This window comes from Balaenoptera physalus (assembly GCF_965194825.1).
Source record: "Balaenoptera physalus genome assembly, chromosome: X".
NCBI classification, from domain to species: domain Eukaryota; kingdom Metazoa; phylum Chordata; class Mammalia; order Artiodactyla; family Balaenopteridae; genus Balaenoptera; species Balaenoptera physalus.
The window spans coordinates 10,956,975-10,983,147 of NC_138903.1; the positions used below are offsets into that span (position 1 = coordinate 10,956,975).

The 26,173-nt window shown below is 43.7% G+C and overlaps 1 protein-coding gene across 3 annotated transcripts; it reads left to right on the forward strand.

Annotated features, from left to right (window-relative positions):
- The first annotated feature begins 390 nt into the window (after positions 1-390).
- Positions 391-23,871, forward strand: TLR8 (toll like receptor 8). 3 transcript variants are annotated; one of them, XM_082446963.1, is made up of 2 exons: positions 391-11,550; positions 18,883-23,871. In XM_082446963.1, exon 2 carries the CDS (start codon positions 18,889-18,891, stop codon positions 21,994-21,996), a length of 3,108 nt encoding a protein of 1,035 aa, XP_082303089.1. In that variant the 5' UTR covers positions 391-11,550; positions 18,883-18,888; the 3' UTR covers positions 21,997-23,871. The 3 variants fall into 3 exon arrangements, with proteins under 3 accessions (XP_082303089.1, XP_082303088.1, XP_082303090.1); XM_082446962.1 differs by having other exon boundaries at positions 391-5,691; positions 11,487-23,871; XM_082446964.1 differs by having other exon boundaries at positions 391-5,691.
- Positions 23,872-26,173: the final 2,302 nt, after the last annotated feature.

The window sequence follows — 26,173 nt, forward strand, 5'->3', positions numbered from 1 at the left end:
GAGGTCCAAAGCTATTGAGAGGGAACGTTGGGAAAGATTGGATTAAGACTGCAGAGAAACCTGCTTCCCTGCTCATGGGTCCATGCTTACGGTGGAGTTGGAGCCGAGATAATGGTAATCAGTGCGCTCCTTCTGGAAAGTTCATCTGGTGTGCTGGGGTTGGTGCTGGGAGGTGATCATGTTTGGTCTCATCCTCCACTACTGTTCAGCCCCTTAGAACCCAGCTTTTGATTCTACCACACTCAAAACTACCTTCTTGAGTGTCACCAATAATCTTCTCTTTGCCAGATTAGGTGACTTTTTATAAGTCCCTACGATCCTGTGCATCGTTAGAATATTGGATAGTGGTTAAGAGCACAGTTCTGGAGCCAGAGGAACATGACTTTTTTTAACCTCTTTGTACTTCAGTTTCTTCGTATGAAAATTGGGAATAAACTGGGAATAATAGTCCCTCCATCACAGGGTTCCTGGGAGAGGTAAAGAAATTAATCAAGGAAAAATCCCTGGCACATAGTAAGCTCTGCTTAAGGGTCAGCAATGGCTATGAAACACATCCTTTCTTCTCCTCCCACTCTCCTCCCTTGTCTCTTCATCCCTCCCTCCCTTTATTCCCAAAACACTGAGCTTAGCTTCTACTATCCCCCAGCCACTGAGGTGGATGCTCAAGGATAAAAATGATAAAATGCCTGTCCTCAGGAAGCCCCCATCCAGAGTGGGGCACGGGCTAGTCAATTAATAAATGATAAGAGCCTTGGAAGAGGGAAGCAGAGGATGGCTTGGCCCTTTGGGAGCACAGAGCAGGAGGTCCAACCCAGCCATGAGTGGGACTGATTCAGACACGCATCTCCGAGTTGGTGAGGTCCTGGAGGACTCGCAGCTGGTAGGCGAGCTGTGGTGGAGGGGTGAGATGGGGCCGTGTGAGCGTGTGCCCAGAGGGGTGCATGAGCAGGACTTGGGAGGGGAAATGCCAGCGTCTCTGCAAGACGAGTGCTGGGTCAGAGGGCGGCTTGGCTCTTGAAGACCTGGGAAGGGAGACAGAGCTCATCAGAAAGGGTCCTGTTGGTGATCCTAAGAAAGTTAGACTTTACATTGAAGGCAATGGGAAATCCTCTGGAGAGCTTTTGTAAGCAGGTAGGGTGGAGGGCAGTGGCTGAGGTACTAAGAGCTGCATTCTAGAAGAACCATCCTCTTCTCTCTTTCTTTCCCAGTACTGTTTGGTCCAGGTTTGCCTCTTCCTTGGACTGCTCTTTGTCTGGCTTCTTTGACAGCTCTACTTCCATCACCTTCACTCAACGAGGAATTTTTATTGAGTCCCTACTGTATACCAGGCCCTGTGCAAGTAACCAGGACTGCTTTTGATCCTCTTTGAAAAAAACTTTGTCTTTCCTCTTCTTGTTTTGAGCAAGAAAGTTCACATTTTATTTTACATATATTTGCATATATAGACACATACGGAGAGAATCTTAACCTTGCTCAGTTTACATAGTCACTTATTTTTAATATTTAAATAAACTTTTAAATTTTAGGATAGTTTTAGATTTACAGAAAAGTTGCAAAGATAGTACGTGGAGTTTCTGTGTACCCCATACCTAGTTTCCCCTATTGTTAGCATCTTATATGATTATGGTACATTTGTCACAATTGACAAACCCATATTGATACATTATTATCAATTAAACGCCATACTTGATTCAGTTTTCTTTAGGGAGGAGGATGTTTGTGCCTCGAGTAGGGGCTTTTCTGCCTCACTCGTCCCTTCTGATCTAGGGACATCTGTCAAGACCTAAATGTGCTTTGGCAGACCTGGAGCAGCAAGAATTAATGTCGGTGTATATGCAGTCCGTCACTGGAGAGAGAAACTTGATGATAATGATGAGATTTTAATAAAAGAGGTGAGGAGTAAGAACAAAAGGTTGATGTGACCAGAAAACCCACCCTCATCCTCTTCTCAAAACGTTGATGGAGTACTTGATACTGCTGGGCTCTTCACTTAGGGCGTTCACGAAGGGAGAAGTTGAAAGAACACAAAAGCAGAAGTGGAGCAGTGAGAATTCCAAGAGTCCTCTCCAGCACCATTGCACTCTTGACCTTTGGCTTTGGTTCCCTCATCCATGAAATAAGGGGCCCTTCCAGCTGTAGAGTGCTCTGAGTTTTTCTGATGTCTTGGCCCATCATCTGGGGGACACTGACTTCAGGAAACACAAGAAGATGTTTCAACTGAGGGAAGGACTGAGGTTTTCAGATAACTGGTCTGCAACCTGTGACTGACTCAAGAAGGGAATTTGCAGAGGACTTCAGGGACCTTGCCTTGTCCCTGTTTCTGGGTAGTCAGGGGTGCTGTTGAAAGGAGATGGTCCCATTCATCATGATGAAATGAGTTTCAGTTTGGTTTAGCTGGGCCACCATGTACAGTTGCACAGGTTGTCCACTGCTCAAGGGTAGTTGGCCATATGGCCAAGTGAGCCTGGAATCCAGCCCAACCTCCTCTTATCTAGCTCTGTGCCCTGATTTGGGGCTGCATCAGCCCACAGGAAGAGTGCTTTCAGCAAACTTTTTCATCCAGAAGGCTGCCATTTTCTAATGGGTACTGAGGCATTGTATAGACTAGCACGTTAAGCTTTTGTTTGAAACGAGAAATGATAGCACAGATGGACAAGAACTTCTGCGGTGGGGATGCGCACAGTGGGGTAGGAGTAAGTCAGGGCAAGTGGGTTACGGGGCTCAGGATTTAGCGAACCAGAGCAGGAGGACCAGGAGACCGACGATACCTGCTTCCTGCGGCCCATGTCACCTGTGTCTGCACTGATCAGAAAAGGCAGCTTGCTGTCCCCTCAGGAGCTCTACACCTCAGTTTAAAACCAGGACAGGCTCATATCAGATCTGGCCTTGTGTAGAGGAATCCTCTTGTGTATTTCTTCATCCGAATCCTTTGCTTGAGAAATGTTTCTTTTATAACACCCCTTCCGCTTTAGCCTTTTTTATATTTCATGTTGATTTTTTTTGGACAAACAACTGATTCCCAGCACCTGGTCTTGTCCTAGGTCTTGAGCCGTGTCCAGGGTTTCACGGTATGTCCACACGGGATTTCACTGCAGCCTTGATGGGTTGAAGCCATCTGCGGCCCTCCGAGTGCGCTGGTGCTCATTGACGCCACAGGAAAGGGTCACAGCCAGCGCCTTGAGTGGTCCTCCCGGCCTACTGCGGGCAACAGCCCAGAGGTGAGTGAAGTCCATGACAATGAGAGCAGTAACAATAATCCTAGCTCTGCTAGTTGAGCGTTCGCTCTGTTAGGGACTGTTCTAAGCGTTCCGCAAGCATGATTTAATCCTTAAAGCCACCATAAGAGAAAGATACTGTTATTCTTCTCCCCATTTGAGAGCTGAGAAAACTGATGCTCAGAGCGGCCCATGCACCCCAGAGGGTGGTTTGTGCATCTGGGATGTGCGTGCTGTCTGGTAGGTTTGCTTGGTGGGAGCACTTGATGACCGATCGTCTCCATTTCGAAATAAAGATTTGAGTCAGCGTGGATGGCAAAGGGAAGAACAAGGGAAGAGCTGCCCGGAGCCCTGTACCCTCACAGGGCAGGGCCGGGAGAGCAGACCTGGCCCCTGATAGCCAGTTTCTGGGCTTGGGCAGAGGGCCAGATCCTCGGACCGCTTTCCACGTGGGCTAAACTTCTGGTTTTGCGGTGACTGTCCTGACCTGGTGTCAATTCCATTTTCATTTTCATCTTTTACGGTTACTGGCTGTGTGGAAAAACCTGTGATGGTTCATTTGATTTTAATTAAGTAGCTCGTTTTTCTTGTTTGCCTGGCATGGGCACTGGACTGTTGGCAATTATAACCCAAGTGTGCGCCATGCTTTATGTGATCCCAACTGCCTGGTCTACGATTGGCCAACATTCTGTGGCCTGAAGGCCGGGCCATGTGTGTCTGGCTTTTCTAGAAATGCTGACCACTCTGCACTACTCCAATAATGGTGGTCATTTTGACATACTTTCTTAAACTTTATTTCTAAGCAAATGTTTCAAGAGAAAGCAAGAGGCTGGCTTGGCGGCCAGATGAGGTCTTTGAGGTGACTATTACCCAGGTTTTTGGTGAGCCCACGAAGCCACGGGCCGTGTTCTCTGACGTCATGGGAATCCCTTCCCACGCCATGTGTCGGGCCTTGAATCACCTGAGGGACCAGCGGTTAGAGGGCAATTTAGGAGTGGCCGCCAAGCCTGTGAGTTCCGAAAGGCATTCCTTTGTAACAAGGTTTCCAAAGCCCATAAGTTGTCATCCAGAGGTTATGCAAGAGAGGCAGACCAAGGGCCTGAGGGAAAAATAACAATAAAGTGTGTGTGTGTGTGTGTGTGTGAGAGAGAGAGAGAGAGAGAAAATGTCAGTCCCCACCACCCTGCCCCCAGTGTGGTTTCCTCCAGTTCAAGGAGAGTAAGGCAATAAGAAGCACATTATATCCCATTCTAGACTATTCTTTTGGCCAGGGGTCAGCAAATATTTTCTGTAAAGTAAATATTTTAGGCTTTGCAGGCCAAGAGGCCAGTTGAAGGCATTATGTAGGTACTTATAGAACAAGAGAAAAGCGCATTACACAATTATTTAATTGGTAACATTCAAAATATAATCATCAAATGCAGTTTTTTTGTAATGTAGGTCTAATAATGAGAAGAATGGGATTCTTTGGTGGGGGGACGCTAACATTTTTGCCTCACTGGAGTTTACAGTTAGTGTTCTGTCTCATCAGATCGATGGCAAATGTTCATCTGTGAAAATCATTCTCTACTCCCTGGGCAGATTTGGCCCACATGCTGGAGTTTGCTGACTCCTGCTTGTGGCTAAACCTTCTAGGGCCTTCTCTCTGAGAGCTTAAAATCCAATTCACTTATCAGAGCAAATCAGGAAATTAAATTTTGCTGCCTCATGCTTCTGCTCATCCATTCACTCACTCATTCGATGAACATTTATTGAGCTTATAACACGTGCCAGGTACTGGCCGAGGTGCAGGAACACCCAGGAGGGAGATGCCCACTCTGTAGCCACAGCCTGGTGAGGGACCCATGCCCACCTCACCATGTGCTGTCCTGGAAATGTGTGGAACGAAGACGAAGCGGTGCAAATGTTATTTAACTACATCCATGAATTCTATGAGAAAAAATGAGTTTGTGCAATCCTAAATCAAGTACACATTTGTGGTAAAGTTGAAGCAAAGGCACTAAAATTTTTCAAGGAAAAGGAAAAATTTCCCCATTTCTCCCTCATTTCCCCCCAGTCCTGCTCCCCAGAGCTCACTGCTCTTAACATTTTGCTGAGGATCATTTTAGCCACCCCTCACCCGCCCTCACGTACACACAGATAAAGCCAAACTAACAAAAATGCACCGGATCGATCTGGCTCGGGTTATATTTAAATCATTTTATAAATGACTTTTTCCTACCCCCACCCCATTTCAGTTTTGAAATTTTACAGCATAGTCAATAAATGATTTGGCAACAGTTAAGAAATCACAAGTTCCCTTCTTCCCACATAAGCTTTTGCAAACCACAGGCGAGGTTCTGCTGATGGTAAAGCGGCCAGTTTTAGGAAGTTGGTTAGTTTCTTTGTCCATGTGCGCCCGTAGCCCAGCGGGTGCCACTCCGCAGCACTGCAGGTTCTAGAATGAGCAGTTAGAAAGGACGACCCCAGAAGAGTGGTAAGCCACTTCTATTCTTTTAACAAAGCTTTCCAAGAAAATAGAGGATTTCTGACCCCGAAATAGGGTTTGGTGGCAAATGGTGTGACCAAAGAAAGTGATGAATGTGCAAATCAGTATAAAAAGGCAAAGTCTTGGGGCAACTCTAAATGTAGACAGAGTGGTCCAGTGTGCAGGAAATTTCAAAATTCAAATGCAGTGGTCTTATCGTTTTCAAGAGGAAAAGAAGCAAATTCCAAGTTAGGAATTGAACTGGGGTATGACTTTCTGGTCCTGCCAGAAACGGTATTCTCATCTAGAGTGAAAGGGCTGGGGGTAAAGCAGGTGGGGAGGCGTTTGTCCTTTGCCCTTTCCACAGAAAAGGACAACCTCTCTTGGCTCACTCCGGGTCGCTTGCTAGTGCCTGGGCAAAGCCCACACTTCATCTACTACCAGGAGCTGAATGTGCATTCATAATTGCTACTTTTCTTGTTCAGAGTTTTTAAGTGAAGATGTTACTATTTCCATAATCATATTCTATAGTGTTTAGACATAGCAGGTGGTCAGCTTTTGTTACTGTCAGGAACTGTCAGATTGAAAACCTTTACGATTTTAAAAAAATGGTATGTTTTCTAGAAAATTGAATGAGATTTAAGAGCCATTGCAAAGACTGATTTCGAGAGACTCTCATCCCACATTTACCGTAGTATCTTTTTTTCCACGCTCATTTAGTGCTTATTAAAGCTCTTGGAGTTATTTTTTTTACCAGTATTTAATGTATATATAAGTTCTTGAAGTTCATTTTTTGTATCCAGTGAATGTGCATTATAGATCTTGAAAGTAAATTAAGTCTACCCTGAAATTGTCTGATGCTTTACAAAATGACTGCAAGGGCTCATAAGGAATTAGGCCAGCAGGGCCAATGACATAGATGGAATTGCATTTGAACGTATCCAATTTTGACTTGATATTTGTAAACTGCTGTGATAGCCAATATAATTGTATTATAAGAAAGTGGAAATAAGATAAAATAAAACTAAACTTGAGAAAATGCCCCCGCTCCCTGTCATTGGTGGAGGGTGGAAGGCAAGGACCTAGCTGTCTCCTGGCCTCAAGGAGAGCTTCTTAGCCTTGACTGTATATTAGAATCACAGAGTGAGCTTTAAAAAATCCCGCTGTCCAGGCTGAACCACAGAATAATGGAATCAGCATCTCTGGAGTGGGCTGGGGCATTCGTAGCTTTTCAACTTCCCTCGTATCTCAATGGGCAGCTGAAGTTGAGGGCCACTGTCTTAGGGCAGCATCTGAACAGCTCTTTTGGTCCTTTCCTTAAGGAGCACAGACTTTCTTAGGGGGTGACAAGGCCTCCAGGAAGACCCAAAGCTTATTCATTAGCCCCTTAGCTTGATTCCAGAAAGCAAAATAAAAGTTCCATGTATGCCTTATCTGAAAAGCCGAGGCAGTGGATCACGGCGAGGGCACTTGATGAAGTCCATTCTTCATTCTGCTTCTCATTCTTTCATGTGATAGTCCTACAAACTGCACGGGAGTTGATGAGAGAGAAGGCAGTCCCGTGGAAACCCAGACTGACAGTATCGGGGTATATCTCGCAGGGGAGGATGTCATGACCCAGGGTCAGTCTTGGAAACTCAGTTGGATATTATTTGTGTGTCTCAGCGTCACCTCTGGGGTCTACTGAGGGGGATGTCATTCCAGTGAAATCTCATTTGAGTTCAACTGAGTTACTAAATGGAGTTGAGGGATTTGTTATTTTTTAAAGTATTATCCCCAATTTAGAACTATTCAGGGCTATGCAGACACAGTACATTTAAATGCATAACCCATGGTTCTAGATCGGCATTAGCGATACAGGCTGTGTTGACTTTTCAGGTGGTTACGAAGAGCCACCAGCTGGTGAATATGTCTAGAATCAGTGGCTTTCCAGTTGTTCTGTGGAATTACAGAGCATCTGGAAGTGCTCTCTGTTAGACTGATCAGTGGAAAGGCAAGGTGGGTAATACCCCCAGCATTTAAGTCCAGAGGGTTCCAGGTATGGCTTTGGTGTTTCTGCTGAAAATTGAAACCAGATCACTGCCAACCAGCCACTTGGTACCAATTTGTTAACTACGTGGGTACCTCTAGGCTCAGTTTCCAGTCTGCCACCTACCATCTAAGTGACCTTGGGTAAATGAGCCTCTGAGCCTCAGCTTCCATGTCTGTAAAATGGGGGCCTATGATAGCACCCACCTCACTGATTTTTATGAAGCCCAGACAAGAAAATGCATGACTTGTGCTCCCAGTGTTTGCTTCATGATAAAGCACTCAACAAATGCGTGCTACCGTATTTCCTGGAATTCAAATAGCATAATTTTTCATATTTTTATGTGTATGAAATCAGGCTCCATCTCTTCATCGATACGTGCATTTCATGTGGTAGTGGTTTCTTTTGTCTTCCAAAGCTGTTAGTGAATCCATCAAACGTGGAATGGATCAAGTCAAGTATCTATTATTCACTGTAAATTTCATCTGAGGTGACAAATTCTGTCTGCCCAGCCATTTCTTTATTAATTTACTTTCATAATATCAATATATCAGTGGTCAACATAGTCAACTGCAAACACATCAGAACCCATGAAAAATTAGAATTATTTCCAGTTTGGCAAACATTTAGTTCTGGTGGAATCCTGCATCATGCTCAAACAGCTAAGTCATTCAGTTGGGCGGATTCATCACATTTTATAATCAGTAGGTGCCCTTGATCCTTTCATGTCAGGGGGTCATGAGCAGGATCTATTCTGAGAAAGGGGTGCAAATGGGGAGATGGTCTGAGGCAAATCACCTCTTAACAAAGGAAGCTTTCAGAGAGGGAGGAGGGAGGGGGCATCTTTGCAACATCGCTGCTTGCAGCCTCGGAAAGGGGTGTGGAAAGATAAAAAGCTGTCTGTTCCAGGAAGGCAGCTTTAGGTGCCTCACAGACCACCTTCACCCTAGATTGTGTTATGGTAAAACCTGCAGGGTTTATTTTAGCCTTGCCTGGTGGGGTTCGCTGCCTTTGCACCCTGCACTTCCGGTCTCTGCCCTGCCTACAGCTCTCGCCCCATGGGCTGGGTTCTGAGCGTGGCTCCTGGGCTCACTCTGACTCCCAGGGTGCACTCAGCTAAGGCAGGCTTTACTGAGCTGTCCTCCAACTGCACTGGCCTTTCACAGTTATGTTTTTGGTGTCCACTGGGGCCCAAGGTGAAAAGGAAGATTTGGGTGGGGACTGAGATAGGTTGTTTTCGTTGTGCCGTTTGGTTCCCTCAGAGCCCGAAGGAGAGGATTGGCTTATCGTATAGCATGGACCCAACCAAAGACCTGATTTGCCGTGGAAACCAGAAAAACGGTTGTGAAATTACTTCCTCAGTAGCGTGCAATGCTATACTCGGCAGGGTGCAGGAAGTGAAGCAAATTTCTTTTTTGTGTGTGATTCATATGCTTTCTTTAAAGAAATGGGTCTTGGTTTTTTTTTCCTGGGTGTTCCAAGGCAACACCCAGTGAAAGATTGAGACCGTGTAGACTCAGTCATCCTCAGCAGGGTGTGCTATGCACTGAGCTCTCTGGCCTGACCAAAGGGCTTTTTCTGGCAGCTTGAACTTGTCTCAGCAGTGGGTTCCACCGGTCAGCTCTTATTCCCCTGCTCTCTGCTTTTCCTATCTGTTTCCTGGGGCTGCTGTTGCAGAGTACCACCAATCTGGTGACTCAAAACAACAGAAATTTATCCTCTCCCAATTCTGGAGACCAGAAGTCTGAAATCCAGGTGTTATCAACAAGGTGGGTTCCTTCTTGGAGGCTGAGAGGGAAAATCTGGGCCATGCCTTTCTCCCAGCTTCTGGGGGTGGCCGGCAAGCCTTGACGTTACTTGGCTTGTAACTGCGTCCTTCCCATCTCCGCCTCTATCTTCCCATGGTCTTCTTTCCGAAGTGTGTCTGTGTCCAAACTTCCCTCTTCTTATAAGGACATCAGTCATTGAATTAGGGCCCATCCTAGTCTGGTATGACCTCATCTTAACTTGATTCCATCTGCAAACACCCTATTTCCAAATAAGATCACGTTCACGTGTAGAGGCTAAAACGTCAACATGTCATTTTGGGGGGACATGATTCAACCTGCAACACTCTCCTTTTCTGGTCCTCTTTCCTGCCACTTCCACTCAACCCTCGGCCTTCTCTTCAGCCTCTCCCAATCTAATATTTACCTTGCTTTTCAGTAAGTATCTCCTACTTATCTTGTCTAGTTTCTGGGGACCTGATCTGAGCCCCAAGATGCCATCATTGACAACCAGGGCCAACCTCACTTTGGGCACAGAAGACACAGGACCTTGGGCCCATGATGCTTCAAGCAAAGATTTTAATTTCTTTTAAAATCAGCAAAAGAATGAATATATTCCAGCCTGGATTATATTTGTCTTTATACCAACGTGGTCATAAAATATAACTTTTACTATTTTTTTTTATGGGGGCCCATGAGGGCCAAAGTATCTCAGGCCCATGAAAGTCATAACTTGGTCCCATTGACAATCACGTTCTCTTTTCTGATTTAACATATGCCGAGGACAATTCAGGAATCGCTAATGTGCTTCCAGTGAAGGAGATTTAAATATCAATTCACAATCCCTTACCTGAAACCTGTAGGCCAGAATTGTGTCAAAGTTCAGAATTTGTATTTTAGCAAGAGAAGATGGTACGTACAGGATTTATTACAAAACACTTCCGACGGGCCAACGGCAGCCCTGATGATTACGCACAATGGTTACTTCTGCCGTGAAACCACAGGGCTCCTGCTAAGTGGATAAATAAAGATCATACTAGCCTTAGGTCAGTTTGGATCAGGTTTTGCTGCCAAGTAAGTTACGATAAAACCCGAAAATCTTCTGGTGCTCAGATTTTTAAGGATTTCAGAATTGCAGAGGGGGGGATTGAGCATCTGTACAAGACAGGATCTGCATTAAGAAAATAAACCATCAACCACTGTCCTGGGTGCCAGAAGACCTGATTCTATCAATTGCTGTGTCTGTGATTTTTCTTTTCTTTTTGCTTGTGTCCATCTTTCTTTGATGCTGGGTGAATTCCAGGTGACTGGCGCTGACGGTTATTTCATACTCAAGAGTGGGACACCAAACAGCTGATGAAAAGCTTCAGCTGCAAGGACTGGCCTTCCCAACGATAGGTCCCAGCCTAGGATGGGAGCCAGCTTCTGGTTAGCGTGTGCCAGTGTGATTGGAGAGCTTTGTTGTGGTGCCGGGCCAGGGCTAGGGTGAGGAGAGTGAGGCACTGGCTTTGATGGAGAATTTCTGGGAGAGAGGGTCCCCAAAAGCTCAGCAATCAACATACATAATATTTTAATGTTGTATTTTAAAAAAATCAAATAGGCAAACTCTGGTCCTCAGGCTGGTTGCCTATTTCGGTAAATCAAGTTTTCTTGGAACCAGAGCCGGGATGGGGTGAGGCAGGTGAAACACTGCTTTGCAAGTGCAGGGTCCGATTCTGTCGTTATTTAATACTGATATATAGTCCATCAGGGACTTTACTTTTTTAAAACTATATTCATCTTGATGACTACATTTTTGGGGGTCCACTTAAATTTTACACTCGTGGCCCTGCTGCTGTGCCTATCCATTTTCCCAATGAGATGCTCCAGTCTGCTGCCTGGGGTGCTGGAGTGGGGCGTTTATAAACCAGGTGGATGTCAGAGGCCCCAGAGCCGGAGGAGGGAAGAGGATGGGCTTCTGCGCTCCAGATACACACTGTGCTTTAACCCTCCTGTTTGCTTTTTGACAGTTTGCCCCTGCCTTCACCTGTGCCTGAATTCCTGAACCGAAGGCTCTGGATTCAACCTTTCGAGGTAGTAAGTCTCAGGGAGGGAATCAGGAGGGGTCTAACTTCTCATGCAGACTTTCAACCCATCCCCTGTGCAGCCCTGCCTGGCATACCGCTGCCCTGACTGTTGCCCGCCAGCTCCGGAGTCTTTCCGGGCTTGTATGCTGTGAATTGACCTCGCTCTGGTTGGCTTTAGCCTTCTCTGCTCTGCCGTGCCACCTACCACTCATCTACCTGCTTTCCATCTTCCTCAACTTCATACACATTCCTTGTCTGCTGTGGTCTCCTCTCATGCCCTTTCTCACCTTGTAGGCTCCTAGCCCTTTGCTCTCACTTTAATGGGCGCCTTCAGCTGTCAGCCTCAAGCAACAGAAATCTCTTTTCTTCCTTCCTCCCTTCCTCCCTTCCTCCCTTCCTCCCTTCCTCCCTTCTTCCCTCCCTCCCTTCCTCCCTTCCTCCCTCCCTCCCTTCCTCCCTTCCTCTCTCTCTCTCTCTCTCTCTGTCTCTCTCTCTTTTATTTGCATAGTTTTACTTTCTATCTTATTTGCATAATTGCCCCTTTTCCCTCTATTTACAGAGTTGCCATTTCTCTTTTTTCTCTTCCACATAGTTGCCATTTCTCTATTTTATTTGCAGAGTTGCCATTTTTCTTCTGCCAGGCTGGATGGTTTTTATTCATTGGTTACACCTTGATGGGGGTAAATTCTCTCCAGTATCCTTCTTAGTTCTCTGGGACCTGGTTCCCTTTGGTGTCCTTTTGGAGCCAAGACTTTTGGAAGCCAGAGGCATGGGTGTGGCCAAGAGGAGGAACTTGGCTGGGAAGGCGTGGCTCTTGCTTTCCAGGGCTTTGGGCTCTGCTCTCCCACCTCAGAGCCCGTTGAATGTTGAGCTAGGGTTCACTCTGTGGGTGGTGAGCCTTTGCAGTCCGTTTTGCTTTTGCGTCTGTGAGGCCCTGAGGCGGGTGGAGAGGCTTGAACAATCAGGGTTTTCTCTTCAACATCTTGGCCAACTGCCTGCTCCCCGCCTCCCACTCTTCCCATCTATGTACTTCTCTTCAAACTGAACTTATTTGGAACTTGTCAACTCTTGTTCTTACCTCAGGACACATTTCCGGGAGGGTGGAGTTAGGAACCTCAAGCTTTTCACTCAGAAATCCTTTCTGCAACGTTCTGCTCATTTCCATGCTCCAAGCTTTATTTTAAGTTGCCTCAGGTTCTCTGGGAGGCCATATTCATCCTGAAGTGTCAGAAGGCTCTTCTTCTGGTCTCCAGCGCCTCCTAGAGGCTTTTCTCCTCTATTGCTCAGTGTTGTGTGAGAGTCGCGTTTGGACTCTGTTTACCACGCTAAGGGAAGAGTCTGCCACCACCTGGCCATCTGTTCCCCAGGGGACTTTTTAAAAATTAATTTTAAAATTTTTTTATTAAGCTATAATTCAAAAGTATAATAGGAAGCTGACAAGCACTACCTCAGCCAGGCGATCAAGGTCCACATCAACAGCGAAAGTCGTGTACGTGCCCTAGGTGAGCTGTGACTCGAGTGGCACTTGACCTCTCAGGTTGTCCTCCCCCAAACCCATTACCCCAGTCTAATCATGACAGAGACGTCAGACACATCCCAACTGAGGGACAGTCTACATGACCATCCCCTTTCCCATCCTTATTTTGCTCCCTAGTACTTTCCACCATCTAACATCTTGTAATGTAAGCTCCAAATGGGCAGGTATTTTCATCTGTTTTGTTCATTGCTATATTCCCAGCTTGAAAACAGTCCCCAAAATAAAGTACATGCTTAATAAATATTTTTGAATGAATGAATAAATGAATATAGAGCTACCTTTTCCTTTTTAATTGCTGCATAGTATTCCATTGTATGAATATAACATCCTGGTTTATTTAACCAGACCACTACTCGTAGGCATTTAGATTATTTCCAGTCTTTTGCTATTGCTAACAGCCCTGCATGGAACATCCTTGTATATAGGCATTTGTATATGTGAGGGTCTCTCTTACAATCTGCTTCTAGAATTGAAATTGTTGAGTCTATCTCTCCAATTTTGGCAGATATTACAGATTTCTCTCCATCTTAGAGGTGGCCCTAATTTAGACCCCTACAGGTAAGATATGGGAACACCTGTTCTCCACAGCCTCACCTACACAGTAGAATCAGTGAAAAATTGTATCTCAGTGTAATTTTTTGAGTGAAGTTGAGTATATTTTCCTATGTTTTTTTTTTTTTTTTTTTTTAAAGTGGCCAGCCGTGAGAACAGGTGTTCTAGGAAGTCTTCAAGTTGAGATTGAGGAGAAGGGTTTTGGTTTTTTTTTTAATTTTTATTTATTTATTTCTGGCTGTGTTGGGTCTTCGTTTCTGTGCGAGGGCTTTCTCTAGCTGCGGCAAGTGGGGGCCACTCTTCATCGCGGTGTGCGGGCCTCTCACTATCGCGGCCTCTCGTTGCGGAGCACAGGCTCCAGACGCACAGGCTCAGCAGTTGTGGCTCACGGGCCAAGCAGCTCCGCGGCATGTGGGATCTTCCCAGACCAGGGCTCGAACCCGTGTCCCCTGCATTGGCAGGCGGACTCTCAACCACTGCGCCACCAGGGAAGCCCTATTTTCCTATGTTTAAGAGCCATTTGTGTTTCCTTTCTGTGAACTGTCTGTTAATATGTTTTTGTTCATTTTTTATTGAATAATTTGTCTTTTCAATTATGCTTAAAAAGTCTTTACATATCAAATATATCACCCCCTTATCTGTGATATGAACTGCAAATACTTTCTCCTCCTTTATTTCACTTTTGGCATTGTTTACTGTGCTTTTTGTGAGGCAGAATTTTCATCTGTGTGTGGTTTAACTGGTCAGTCTTTGCTTTTTTTTTTTTGACCTCTGCTCTATTATTTTTTCATGATTCTGGAGTAACTAGGCAATGCAGTTAGACAATAAAAATAGATTGCATAAAGGGTGATAAGAAGATCATCATTATTTGTAGATGGTTTAATTGCTTAGCCAAGAAAATCACATGGAGAGGCAACTATTCCAAATAATCAGAGGATTTAGTATAGCGATTTGGTATAAAATTAATATATAGAAATCTACAGTCTTAGTGTACACCCGTGAGAACCTGTTAGAAGGTAAGATAGGAGTGATCCATTCACAAAAGAAGAGTGATGAACAGGACTTGCCCTATCAGATGCTAGCATACCTAAAAACTGTAATTATTAAGACACGTGGTACCAGCATGTGAATGATGAAGAGATTGACAAAATTGAGTAAGAGTCTAGAAATAGATCAAAATACATAGGAAAGCTAGCATATGATAAAGGGAGCAATCAGATCGGTGAGCAAAAGATTATTCAATAAATGATGGCGGGGCAACCAGGTCTCCATTTAGGAAAAAATAATGTGGGTCCCCACCTCACATTTTATGCCAAGACAATTGCAGTGGGATAAGATATTTCAATAGAAGAAAATTAAATCATAAAAGTACTAGAAAAACAGATGCTAAAATTGTTGTTGTAGAGCTGAAACGTGGAAGATCCTTTATGGCTTACACTGCCCTGGATGATCTCATTCACACTCATGGCTGTACTTGTCATGACTCCCAAATTCATCCCTGTACCAGAACTCTCCTCTGAGTCTAAGATGCACATATGTAACTGCCTACTGGATGTCTCCACTGGAAGATCACAAACTCAGCTCAAGGTCAACATGTCAGATTTAATTAATACTATTCACTCCCCGCTTCCCCAGCCCCAAATGATCTTTTTCCCTCAGTGAATGGCACTCTCTCTCATTCATCCAGTTGCACAGACCAGAAACCTGGAAGTCACCACGAATTCTTCCCTCTCCCTCATAATCCAACCTCCCCATTATAATCTATTGCCATGTCTCTCAGTGTTACCTCCTAAGTATCTCTTGAATCCATTTCTCTTTATCTCCATTGCCACCAACTTGGTTCACGCTACCATCATCTTGCTCCTGAAGGTCTGTGCCCTCTTGCCAGTGATGACTGTAGAATAATGAGCATGGTACCACCTTCAAAGGCTTGCGTTGCTCCTCAGATCAAGATCAAAATCCACTCTCATCTTTTCTTAACATCCCTGACTTTCTTTCAGTCCCTTACATTCACGTGCTCGTTCAGACGAGGACTGAAAAATGTCTGTTGACCGTAGTGACATGGAGCTACTGAGGACCTCTGCAACTTCTCTATTCGTCATCTCTCACGTGCCATTCCAATCCTCTTGGCCCTGCTTCTTATTCTGAGTCCTACTGTTGCAAGCAGTTCTCTGCAGGTTTCAGTCGCCTTTGAGGACTTGAAACCTGGTGTGCTTTGTCTCAGGCCCCCACCATGCCCCTCTTGACTCCTGTTCAGGGCTCCTCTGAAGGCACAGCACGGGAAAATCAAAGGAATACACGCAGGGCCTTTGCATATGCTGGGACATTCTTTTGACCTCTTTCTGTTTTATACATGCCAAATCAACCTTAAAATCACAGTTCAAGTTCCATTTCCTCAGGGAAACCTTTCGCAGCCTCCATGAAGAGGTCAAATCCTCCTCTTTTTAGGCTCTTCTAGTGTCACTTACTTCTTTGTGTCACCGTTGAAATCTCGTAATGTTGTGTTTCACTCACGTCTGTTTAACCCACTAGACTGTAGAGCTAACTAATAAGCTGTGCGTGTCATCAAATAGACCCCCCCCCCAAGGCCACCCACTAGCTAGGAGAGGACAAGGAAGAGTCAGGAAGTAACTTCCAAAATGTTCACACTTGGAAATCACATAGGCTTAGATCTGCTTAGGTGCTGAGCAAACATAATATTGCCTGGGTTACTTGCCAAAGTTCCTCGCATCCCCGAGCTTCGTTACTTCCTTGGCACACCTGTGTCTCCCAGTGGAGATGTTGAACTTTGAGACCTGGGGTGGCCTCTGCAAAAGCTGCATATTTTCAAGCTGTGAATCATCTTTTAACACACATTTTCTAGATGTATTAGTTTTCTTTTTTTTTTTTTTTTAAGTGTTTTTTTAAAATTAATTAATTTATTTTTGGCTGCGTTGGGTCTTCGTTGCTGCGCGCAGGCTTTCTCTAGTTGCAGCGAGCAGGGGCTACTTTTTGTTGTGGTGCGCGGGCTTCTCATTGCGGTGGCTTCTCTTGTTGTGAAGCACGGGCTCTAGGTGCGCGGGCTTCAGTAGTTGTGGCGCCCAGGCTCAATTGCTCCACGGCATGTGGGATCTTCCCGGACCAGGGATTGAAGCCACGTCCCCTGCATTGGCAGGCGGATTCTTAACCACTGCACCACCAGGGAAGTCCACCTAGATGTATTAGTCTTCTATTGCTGCGTAACAAATAACCCCCAAATTTAAACACTTCAAACAGTACACATTTATTAGCTTAAATTTCTGTGGGTTAGAGTCTGGGTGGGCTTGCCTGGGTTCTCTGCTTTAGGTCTCATAAGGCTAAAATCAAGGTGTTGGCCAGCTGGACTCTTGTCTCAAGGCTCTGGCTGAGGATCCATTTCCAAACTCATCTGGGCTGTCAGTCAGCTTTAGTTCTTTGTGGTTGTAAGATCAGGGCCCCCATTTCCTTGCTAACTGTCGACAGGGAGCCACTGTCAGCTTCTACACGCTGCCTGCATTCCTTGTCAGGGGCCCACCCCCTCCATCTTCAAGTCTGCAGTGATGTGTCCAATTCTTCTCCTGCTTCCCATCTCTCTGACTCTTCCTTCTGCTACTAGCCAGAGAAAACTCTCCGCTTTTAAAGGCATATATGATTAGATTAGGGGCATCTAGATAATCTCCTTTTTGTCACATAATGTAACGTGATTACAGGAGTCATTCCAAGGGGCAAAAGTCATAGGGATCATCTTAAAGTTCCGCCTAGCACACCAGGTAAAGCAGGGCTTTCTTTTAGTAAAAGTTAAACATTAAGCAGCGGCACCTTGATGGTGCTGTAGTTGGAAATAACTACAAGAGACTGAAAATGCCTGGAAGTTCTGTTCCACTTTAATTTTCATCTCATAAGGAGCTGGCTTTTCCTTAGCTGTTACAAATGGCAATAATTATCGATCCTCAGAATACTCAACATCCATGTAAAAATCTGTTCTAATATAGGAAGGGTATGGCAGTGACTGTTAGTTCACTAACCCTAAATTCCAGGAGAATTTAAAAAGAAAGCACGTACTTGGTTTAACTCACAATAAGGACGTGAGTTGGGCTTTAGTGAAAAATAGTTTAATAAAGATTGGTCTCCACACCCGGTGAAATAAGATTTTGAGAGTTTTTTTGACTATAACCCTTGATCATACCAATCACATTAATCTGTTCATTGCTTCGTATGATTACCAAAATAATATACTCAGCCCCCCGAAAGAGTCGCAGAGAGTGAGGCACTCTACTAAATGTTACAAAGGATGCATAAAAATATAAAACGTCATGTCTTCCCCACAAAAGTTTACGAAAGCAAAAGAATGGCTATTCGTGCCAGTGTTTGTATGATAAGGGACATATAAATAGTAGCCTCCTTAGAAAACATTTTTTGAGTGCTGTCTACATTTGAGGAACTGTTCTGGCATAAAGATTTCAAAATGAGATTGTGTAGCATGACGGTTAGTGATTAAAAATGCCATGTTGGAATCAGATGGACTCGTCTCCCCTCTACAGTGTGTTATCCTTCTGAAAGTTAGTTAAGGCTCTGAGTTTGTTTCTTCACTTACAAAATACGGATAATAATAGAACCTATCTCGTTTGTTGCTGGGAACATAAACATGGGTGAGAAAATGTTTATGTTTGGCGTAAAACGTGTGACACTTTGTTTGCTATTATTATCGACAGAAAATGTCCACTTTCATGCTAGGACATAAGAGAATTTGATACATCCCATCATAGAGGTATAGAAAAATTGTGGGAAATACCAATAAAATATATGCTGTGTAGGTAAAAGGTAAGAGTCATCTCTGGATCAGGACTCTCCTTGGGACTGGCCAAAGTTTCATCGAGCTATGCTAATAGGTCGAAGCGACAGATATATAGCTTGCTGTGCTATAGATCTGGCGTGAACCATAGGCAGGGTCCAGCATCAGGCCCGTTATGGTGGTGAGGCATCTTGATGAGTGCTTCTGCAAAAGCTTTTCAGGTTTTCTTGTCATCACATCTCAGATAGCTTCATCTTTCGCTTCTTTGAGCACCACGAAGGTGAACACGGTCAAAAACTAAAATCGTTTGGAACCTAATTTAATGCAGTGTATTTAACGGTTAAGAGAACTCCCACTTCGAAACTCAGGCCAAGTATGGTTGAAGCACTGTGAATTTCATCATGAAATGCCCGGCAAATATTGCCACTCTCATATTGTGACTCCACTTTGATTTTCCTTAGGAAAACATGACTCTTCACTTTTTGCTTCTGACCTGCCTTTTCCTGCTAATCTCTGATTCCTGTGAGTTCTTCGCTGAAGCAAATTATTCTAGAAGCTATCCTTGCGATGAGACAAAACAAAATGGCTCTGTTATTGCAGAATGTAACAATCGTCAATTACACGAGGTACCCCAAACAGTGGACAAAAGTGTGACAGAACTAGACCTGTCTGATAATTTCATCAGACGCATAACAAATGAATCATTTCAAGGGCTGCAAAATCTGACTAAGATCAATCTAAACCATAACGTCAAGCTACAGCCCCAGAATGAAAATCCTGCTGTAAAGAACGGTATGACTATTACAGACGGGGCATTTCTCAACCTAAAAAAGCTAAGGGAGTTACTGCTTGAAGACAACCAGTTACAAGAAATACCGGCTGGTTTGCCAAGATCTTTGAAAGAACTTAGTCTAATTCAAAATAGAATAACTGTGTTAATGAAAAAGAACACTTCTGGACTTAGGAATCTGGAAAGTCTCTATTTGGGCTGGAACTGTTATTTTGCTTGTAATGAAACCTTTGCCATAGAAGATGGAACATTTGAAAACCTTACCAAGTTGAAGGTGCTGTCATTATCTTTTAATCCCCTTTTCCACGTGCCACCCAAACTGCCAAGCTCCCTCACAGAGCTCTATCTTAGCAACACCAAGATCAGAAACATCAGTCAAGAAGACTTCAGGGGACTGAGAAATTTAAAAGTACTAGATTTAAGTGGGAACTGCCCGAGATGTTTTAACGCGCCATTTCCCTGCAAACCTTGCGATGGAGGTGCTTCAATTCAGATACATCCTCTTGCTTTTCGAAACCTGACCCAACTTCACTACCTAAACCTCTCTAGCACTTCGCTCCGGAAGGTTCCTGCAACCTGGTTTGACAACATGCGTCATCTGAAGGTGCTGCATCTCGAATTCAACTATTTAATGGACGAAATAGCCTCTGGGGAATTTTTGGCAAAACTGCCCTCCTTAGAAATACTTGACTTATCTTACAACTACGAGCTGAAAAAATATCCACAGTACATTAATATTTCTCAAAAATTTTCTAAGCTTACATCTCTCCAGATATTGCATTTAAGAGGTTATGTGTTCCAGGAACTCAGAAACGAAGATTTCCAGCCCCTGAGGAACCTCTCAAATTTAATGGCTATCAACTTGGGCGTTAATTTTATTAAGCAAATTGATTTTACCGTTTTCCAGTCGTTCTCCAACCTGAAAATCATTTACTTGTCCGAAAACAGAATATCACCCTTGGTCAGTGATACCGAGAAACATGACGCAAATGGCCCCTCTTTCCAAAGGCATATCCTTAAGCCACGCTCAGCAGATACTGAGTTTGACCCACATTCGAATTTTTATCATAACACCAACCCTTTGATAAAGCCACAATGTTCCAGTTACGGCAAAGCCTTAGATTTAAGCTTGAACAGTATTTTCTTTATTGGGATAAAGCAATTTGAAGGTTTTAGGAACATTTCCTGTTTAAATCTGTCTTCAAATGGCAACGGTCAAGCGTTAAATGGAACTGAATTTTCACTTTTGCGTGGTATCAAGTATTTGGATTTGACAAACAATAGACTAGACTTTGATGACGATGCCGCTTTCAGCGAATTGCCATTGTTAGAAGTTCTAGATCTGAGCCACAATGCGCACTACTTCCGAATAGCAGGGGTAACACACCGTCTAGGATTTATTCAAAATTTAACTCAGCTGAAAGTTTTAAACTTGAGCTACAATAGTATTTTTACTTTAACAGAACCATACCTGAAAAGCATGTCCCTGGAAGAATTAGTTTTCAGTGGAAACCGCCTTGACCTTTTGTGGAATGCTCAAGATGTCAGGTACTGGCAAATTTTTAAATATCTCAGCAATCTGACACGGCTTCATTTAGCCTCTAATAACCTTCAGCATATCCCCAATGAAGCCTTCCTTAACTTGCCCCGGAGTCTCACCGAACTATATATAAACGATAATAGGTTAAATTTCTTTAACTGGTCATTACTACAGCAGTTTCCTCATCTCTGCTTGCTTGACTTAAGTGGAAACGAGCTGTCCTTTTTAACTGATAGCCTATCGAAATTCACATCTTCTCTTGAGACACTGCTACTGGGTCAAAATAGGATTTCCCACCTGCCGTCCGGCTTTCTTTCCGAAGCCAGCAGTCTGACACACCTCGATTTAAGTGCCAACCAGCTCAAGATGATCAACAAATCCACGTTTGCAACTAAGACCGCCACCAAGTTAGCCATTTTGGAACTAGGTAGAAACCCTTTTGACTGTACCTGTGACATTGGAGATTTTCGAGAATGGATGGATGAAAATCTGAACGTCACAATTCCCAGATTGACAGATGTCATTTGCGCCAGTCCTGGGGATCAACAAGGCAAGAGCATTGTGAGTCTAGAGCTCACAACTTGTGTTTCAGATACCATTGCGGCAGTATTCTGTTTCTTCACCTTTTTTGTCACCATCTCAGTTATGCTGGCTGCCCTGGCTCATCACTGGTTTTATTGGGATGCTTGGTTTCTCTATCATGTGTGCTTAGCTAAGGTAAAAGGCTACAGGTCTCTTTCCACATCCCAGACTTTCTACGATGCTTACGTTTCTTATGACACCAAAGATGCCTCTGTCACAGACTGGGTGATTAATGAGCTGCGCTTCCACCTGGAAGAGAGTGAGGACAAAAATGTGCTCCTCTGTTTAGAGGAAAGGGATTGGGACCCGGGACTCGCCATCATCGACAACCTCATGCAGAGCATCAACCAAAGCAAGAAAACAATATTTGTTCTAACCAAAAAGTATGCCAAAAACTGGAACTTTAAAACAGCATTCTACTTGGCCTTGCAGAGGCTAATAGATGAGAATATGGATGTGATTGTCTTTATTCTGCTGGAGCCAGTGTTGCAGCACTCGCAGTATTTGAGGCTGCGGCAGAGGATCTGCAAGAGCTCCATCCTCCAGTGGCCTGACAACCCCAAGGCGGAAGGCTTGTTTTGGCAGAGTCTGAAAAATGTCGTCTTAACTGCGAATGATTCACGGTATAACAATTTGTATGTCAATTCCATTAAGCAGTACTAACTGTTGTTAAGTCGGGGTTCACCAACATACTAAGAATGCACAGCAATGACCCTTCTGTCTTAGCTATCACTTGGTGTGTAACAAATTACCCCCAAACTTAATGGCTTAAAATGATACAATTTGTTATCTCATAGTCTCTGTGGATCAGGAGTCCAGGCGTGGCTTATCTCTTGGTCCTCTGCTCAGGGCCTCTCAAAGGCTGTGATCTCCGGGTCAGCCAGGGCCACAGGCATCTGCTAGGGCTAGCATCCACTTCTGAGCTCACACTCATGTGGTGGTTTTCAGGGTTGAGTTCTTCCTGGGCTGTTGGCCCAAGGCTGCCCTCAGTTCCCAGCCACGTGGACCCCTTGCTGTGGCAGCTTGCTTCATCAAAGCCAACAAGAGAGAGAGATTGCTGACACAGTGGAAGTCGCCATCTTTGTAGTCTAATCAGGGAAGTGATAACCCATCACTTTGGCCATATTCTGCTTGTTAGAATTAAATCACTGGCCCTGCCAGCTCCATGGGAGTGATCACCTCAGTCCTGGAAAAGTAGTCCGTGACCGAGATGGGCGGTTGTGATAGCCTCACTCAGCCTGCCATCTTGGTCATAAATGGTGAATACCAGGAGAGGGGACCATTGTGGCCATCTTAGCAGTTGGCCTACTATACCTTCATTTCAATATCTCAGAACTTTTGCAACTATGATACTTCTGATGTTAAGTTGCTATGTAGATTTATCATATATCCATGGCTATGTGGTTATATTATGCTGTGTTTGCATTAGTCCTTCTTTTACAATTACTTTTATAAATACTGGCTATAATATTTCACTTCTAAGGTTTAGATGCCATTTAAAGGCTAAGGTGGATGGTATTTAAAGTGTTTTGCTTTTGTTTTTTGTTTTTTTTTTTTTTTACTTCTTAACCATTTTTTAAAAGTGTGCAGCTAAATTAGAAGCATTTGGAGTATCTGTCAATTGCCATTGCTGTAAATCATGAAATTAATGATTAAAATGCTTCATTTCACATCATGAGCATATAATAAATACACAGTAGGGAAACAGATCTATAATATAAAATAAGTTACCTAAATGTCCATCGCCAGATGAATGGATAAAGAAGATGTGGTACATATATACAATGGAGTATTACTCAGCCATAAAAAAGAACGAAATAACGCCATTTGCAGCAACATGGACGCACCTGGAGATTATCATACTAAGTGAAGTAAGTCAGAAAGAGAAAGATAAATACCATATGATATCACTTATATGTGGAATCTAAAATATGACACAAAGGAACCTATCTACGAAGCAGAGACAGACTCATGGACAGAGAACAGACTTGGTTGCCAAGGGGGAAGGGGGTGAATTGGGAGTTTGGGGTTAGTAGATGCAAACTATTACATAGAGAATAGATGGACCACAAGGTCCCACTGTAGAGCACAGAGAACTATATTCAGTGTCCTGGGATAAACCATAATGGAAAAGAATATTAAAAAAGAATGTATATATAACTGTCACTTTGCTGTACAGCAGAAATTAACACAACATTGCAAATCAACTATAATTTAAAAAATAAATAAAAGCCCGGGGGATTAAAAAATAAAATAAAATACCATCAACACTGGGTTTTCGGAGAATACTTAGGAAGAAAAAGCTTTGGTAGAAGTCAAAGGGGGAACAGTTTTCATAAAGTTTGTACATTAAGATAATTATTAACAGAGAAATTAATTCTATCTTTAGTTCCTACGCAGAAGATGTAATGTCAGAATGCCTACCTGTCGGTACCCTTTATGCAGTTCTGCCAAATGTAACAATGTTGGCATTCCCTACCACCTCTGCTACCCCTTGGTTCCTCTGCGTCTGTCCATAGCATCTTCTATCCAGTGTAGTATGAACTTGACCTGAAAATAACTGGAAATTATTCGAGCATAAGAAAGTAAAGTCCCTTTAGAATGAAAAGAAGAAAAATCTCCAGTGCACCATACTTCCTTAAGTACAGTCTCTTAATTAATCTTGCAGCATGAGTTATCTTTAAATATGAGTTTCTAAGGAACTGAACGAAATGATGTGTCTTAGTGTAACATGGACAAAGTGGAAATCAGTCAAGGACAATTTTAGCTTTGTCACGTTGAACCCTGTTCTGTGACCATGATGTTAATAGAAAGGTATTTATGCTTGCATTTGTTGAGGCATGAAGACAAATATCTAAAAGCAGGACCATTCATGGTGGGGTACAGTTACAGCTCATTCCTGTGGATGCCACATTAACTTGTTGTCTGGTAGAAGCTCATTCCTGTGTTCTCTGATTGTTTGGGTAAAATAAAAATGTACATTTTTTCAGTGGTAGTGATTAGAGGTCTATGTTAAGCTCACATACTTTGGCAGTGTCCGGTTGACAGAATGACAAGTTAATGAAAGTCACAAACAATTTTACCTTTTCCTTAGCAAATATCTTCATAAAGTGAAGGTAGTGAAATCAATGGTTAATAAAAACATTTGTTCTTGAAACTCACTCATTCCTCATTTAAGATACCATTATGGAAAAATCAGAACTGTAATTTTGTTGGTTGGTTGGTTGGTTTTGTTATGTGTTTGCGGGAGAAGGAAGGATTATTACTTGCAGCAAGTAAGGAGAACACCAGGGATATTTGCCGAAGCGGTGTCTCCCAGACCTCTGATTTGTTAAAGAGAAAGCATTGTTTTGTTTTCTGTTATTTTAAAATGAATATATGATAATACCCATATACAAGCTTTTAAAAATTCAAATTTTACAAAGGGATGTATGATTAAATTTCAGTCTCCCTCCCAACACAACTTCGCTTCCTAGAGACAATCACTGTTAAAAGTTCTTATGTATTATTTTGTATTATAAGTGTAAAGGCTCAGTTGCTGTAACCAAGAGATCCAACAATACTGAAGTTTATTTCTTTATCCCATACGCTATGGCCTGAATGTTTGTGTCCTCCCAAAAATCACATGTTGAAACCTAACCCCCAAGGTGATGGTGTTAGGAGGTTGGACCTTTGGGAGGCGATTAGGTCATGAGAGCAGATCCGTCATGAATGTGATTAGTGCCCTTATAAAAGTGGCCCAAGAGGGCTTCCCTGGTGGCGCAGTGGTTGAGAATCTGCCTGCCAATGCAGAGGACACGGGTTCGAGCCCTGGTCTGGGAGGATCCCACATGCCGCAGAGCGGCTGGGCCCGTGAGCCACAATTACTGAGCCTGCGCGTCTGGAGCCTGTGCTCCGCAACAAGAGAGGCCGCGATAGTGAGAGGCCCGCGCACCGCGATGAAGAGTGGCCCCCGCTTGCCGCAACTGGAGAAAGCCCTCGCACAGAAACGAAGACCCAACACAGCCATAAATAAATAAATAAATAAATAAATAAATAAATAAATAAATAAACAAACAAACCCAAAGTTTAAAAAAAAAAAAAAAAGCTTACACTTAAAAAAAAAAAAAAGTGGCCCAAGAACCCTCCCTTGCCCCTTCCACCATGTGACGGTACAGCAAAAAGATAGCTACCTAGGAAGTGTGCTCTCACCAGACACCGAATCTGCCAGTGCCATGATCTTGGACTTCCCTGCCTCCAGAATTTTGAGAAATAAATGTTTGTTGTTTATAAGCCACCCGATCTCTGGTATTTTGCGATAGCACCCTGGATGGACTGAGACACCCATAACAGTTCCAATGAGAATAGTTTGGGTTGGCAGGGCAGCTCTGCTCTACATGGCCATTCAAGATCCTATGTTCCTTTCTCTTGTTGCTCTGCTGTCCCCCAGGGAATTGGCATCAGCTGCATGGTCCAGGCAGGGTCACCGGTAAGGGTGGGTTCCAACTGTGGGCAGGGGGAAAAGTAACAAGGAAGAATACTCAGACCAGTGTCTTAAGGCCTAGACTCAACAGCGGCAAACATCTGCTCCCCTTCCATTAGTGAGGACCTATTTGACGCCACATAACTGCAAGGTATGTTGGGAAATATGTATATTTCAAATATAACTATGGAAGCAAGAGAAGGGATTTGGGAGACAGCTAGCAGTCTCTGCCACAACTTCTAGAAGCTTTCAGTTTGCATATCTAAGCCTTTAATTGCTCTTTTACTATAAAGGAGCAGACTCTATACTAGTCTTCTACATTTTGCTCTTTTCACTTAAAATTTCTCAGCGTGTATATTTTTCTTTTTAACGGCTGCA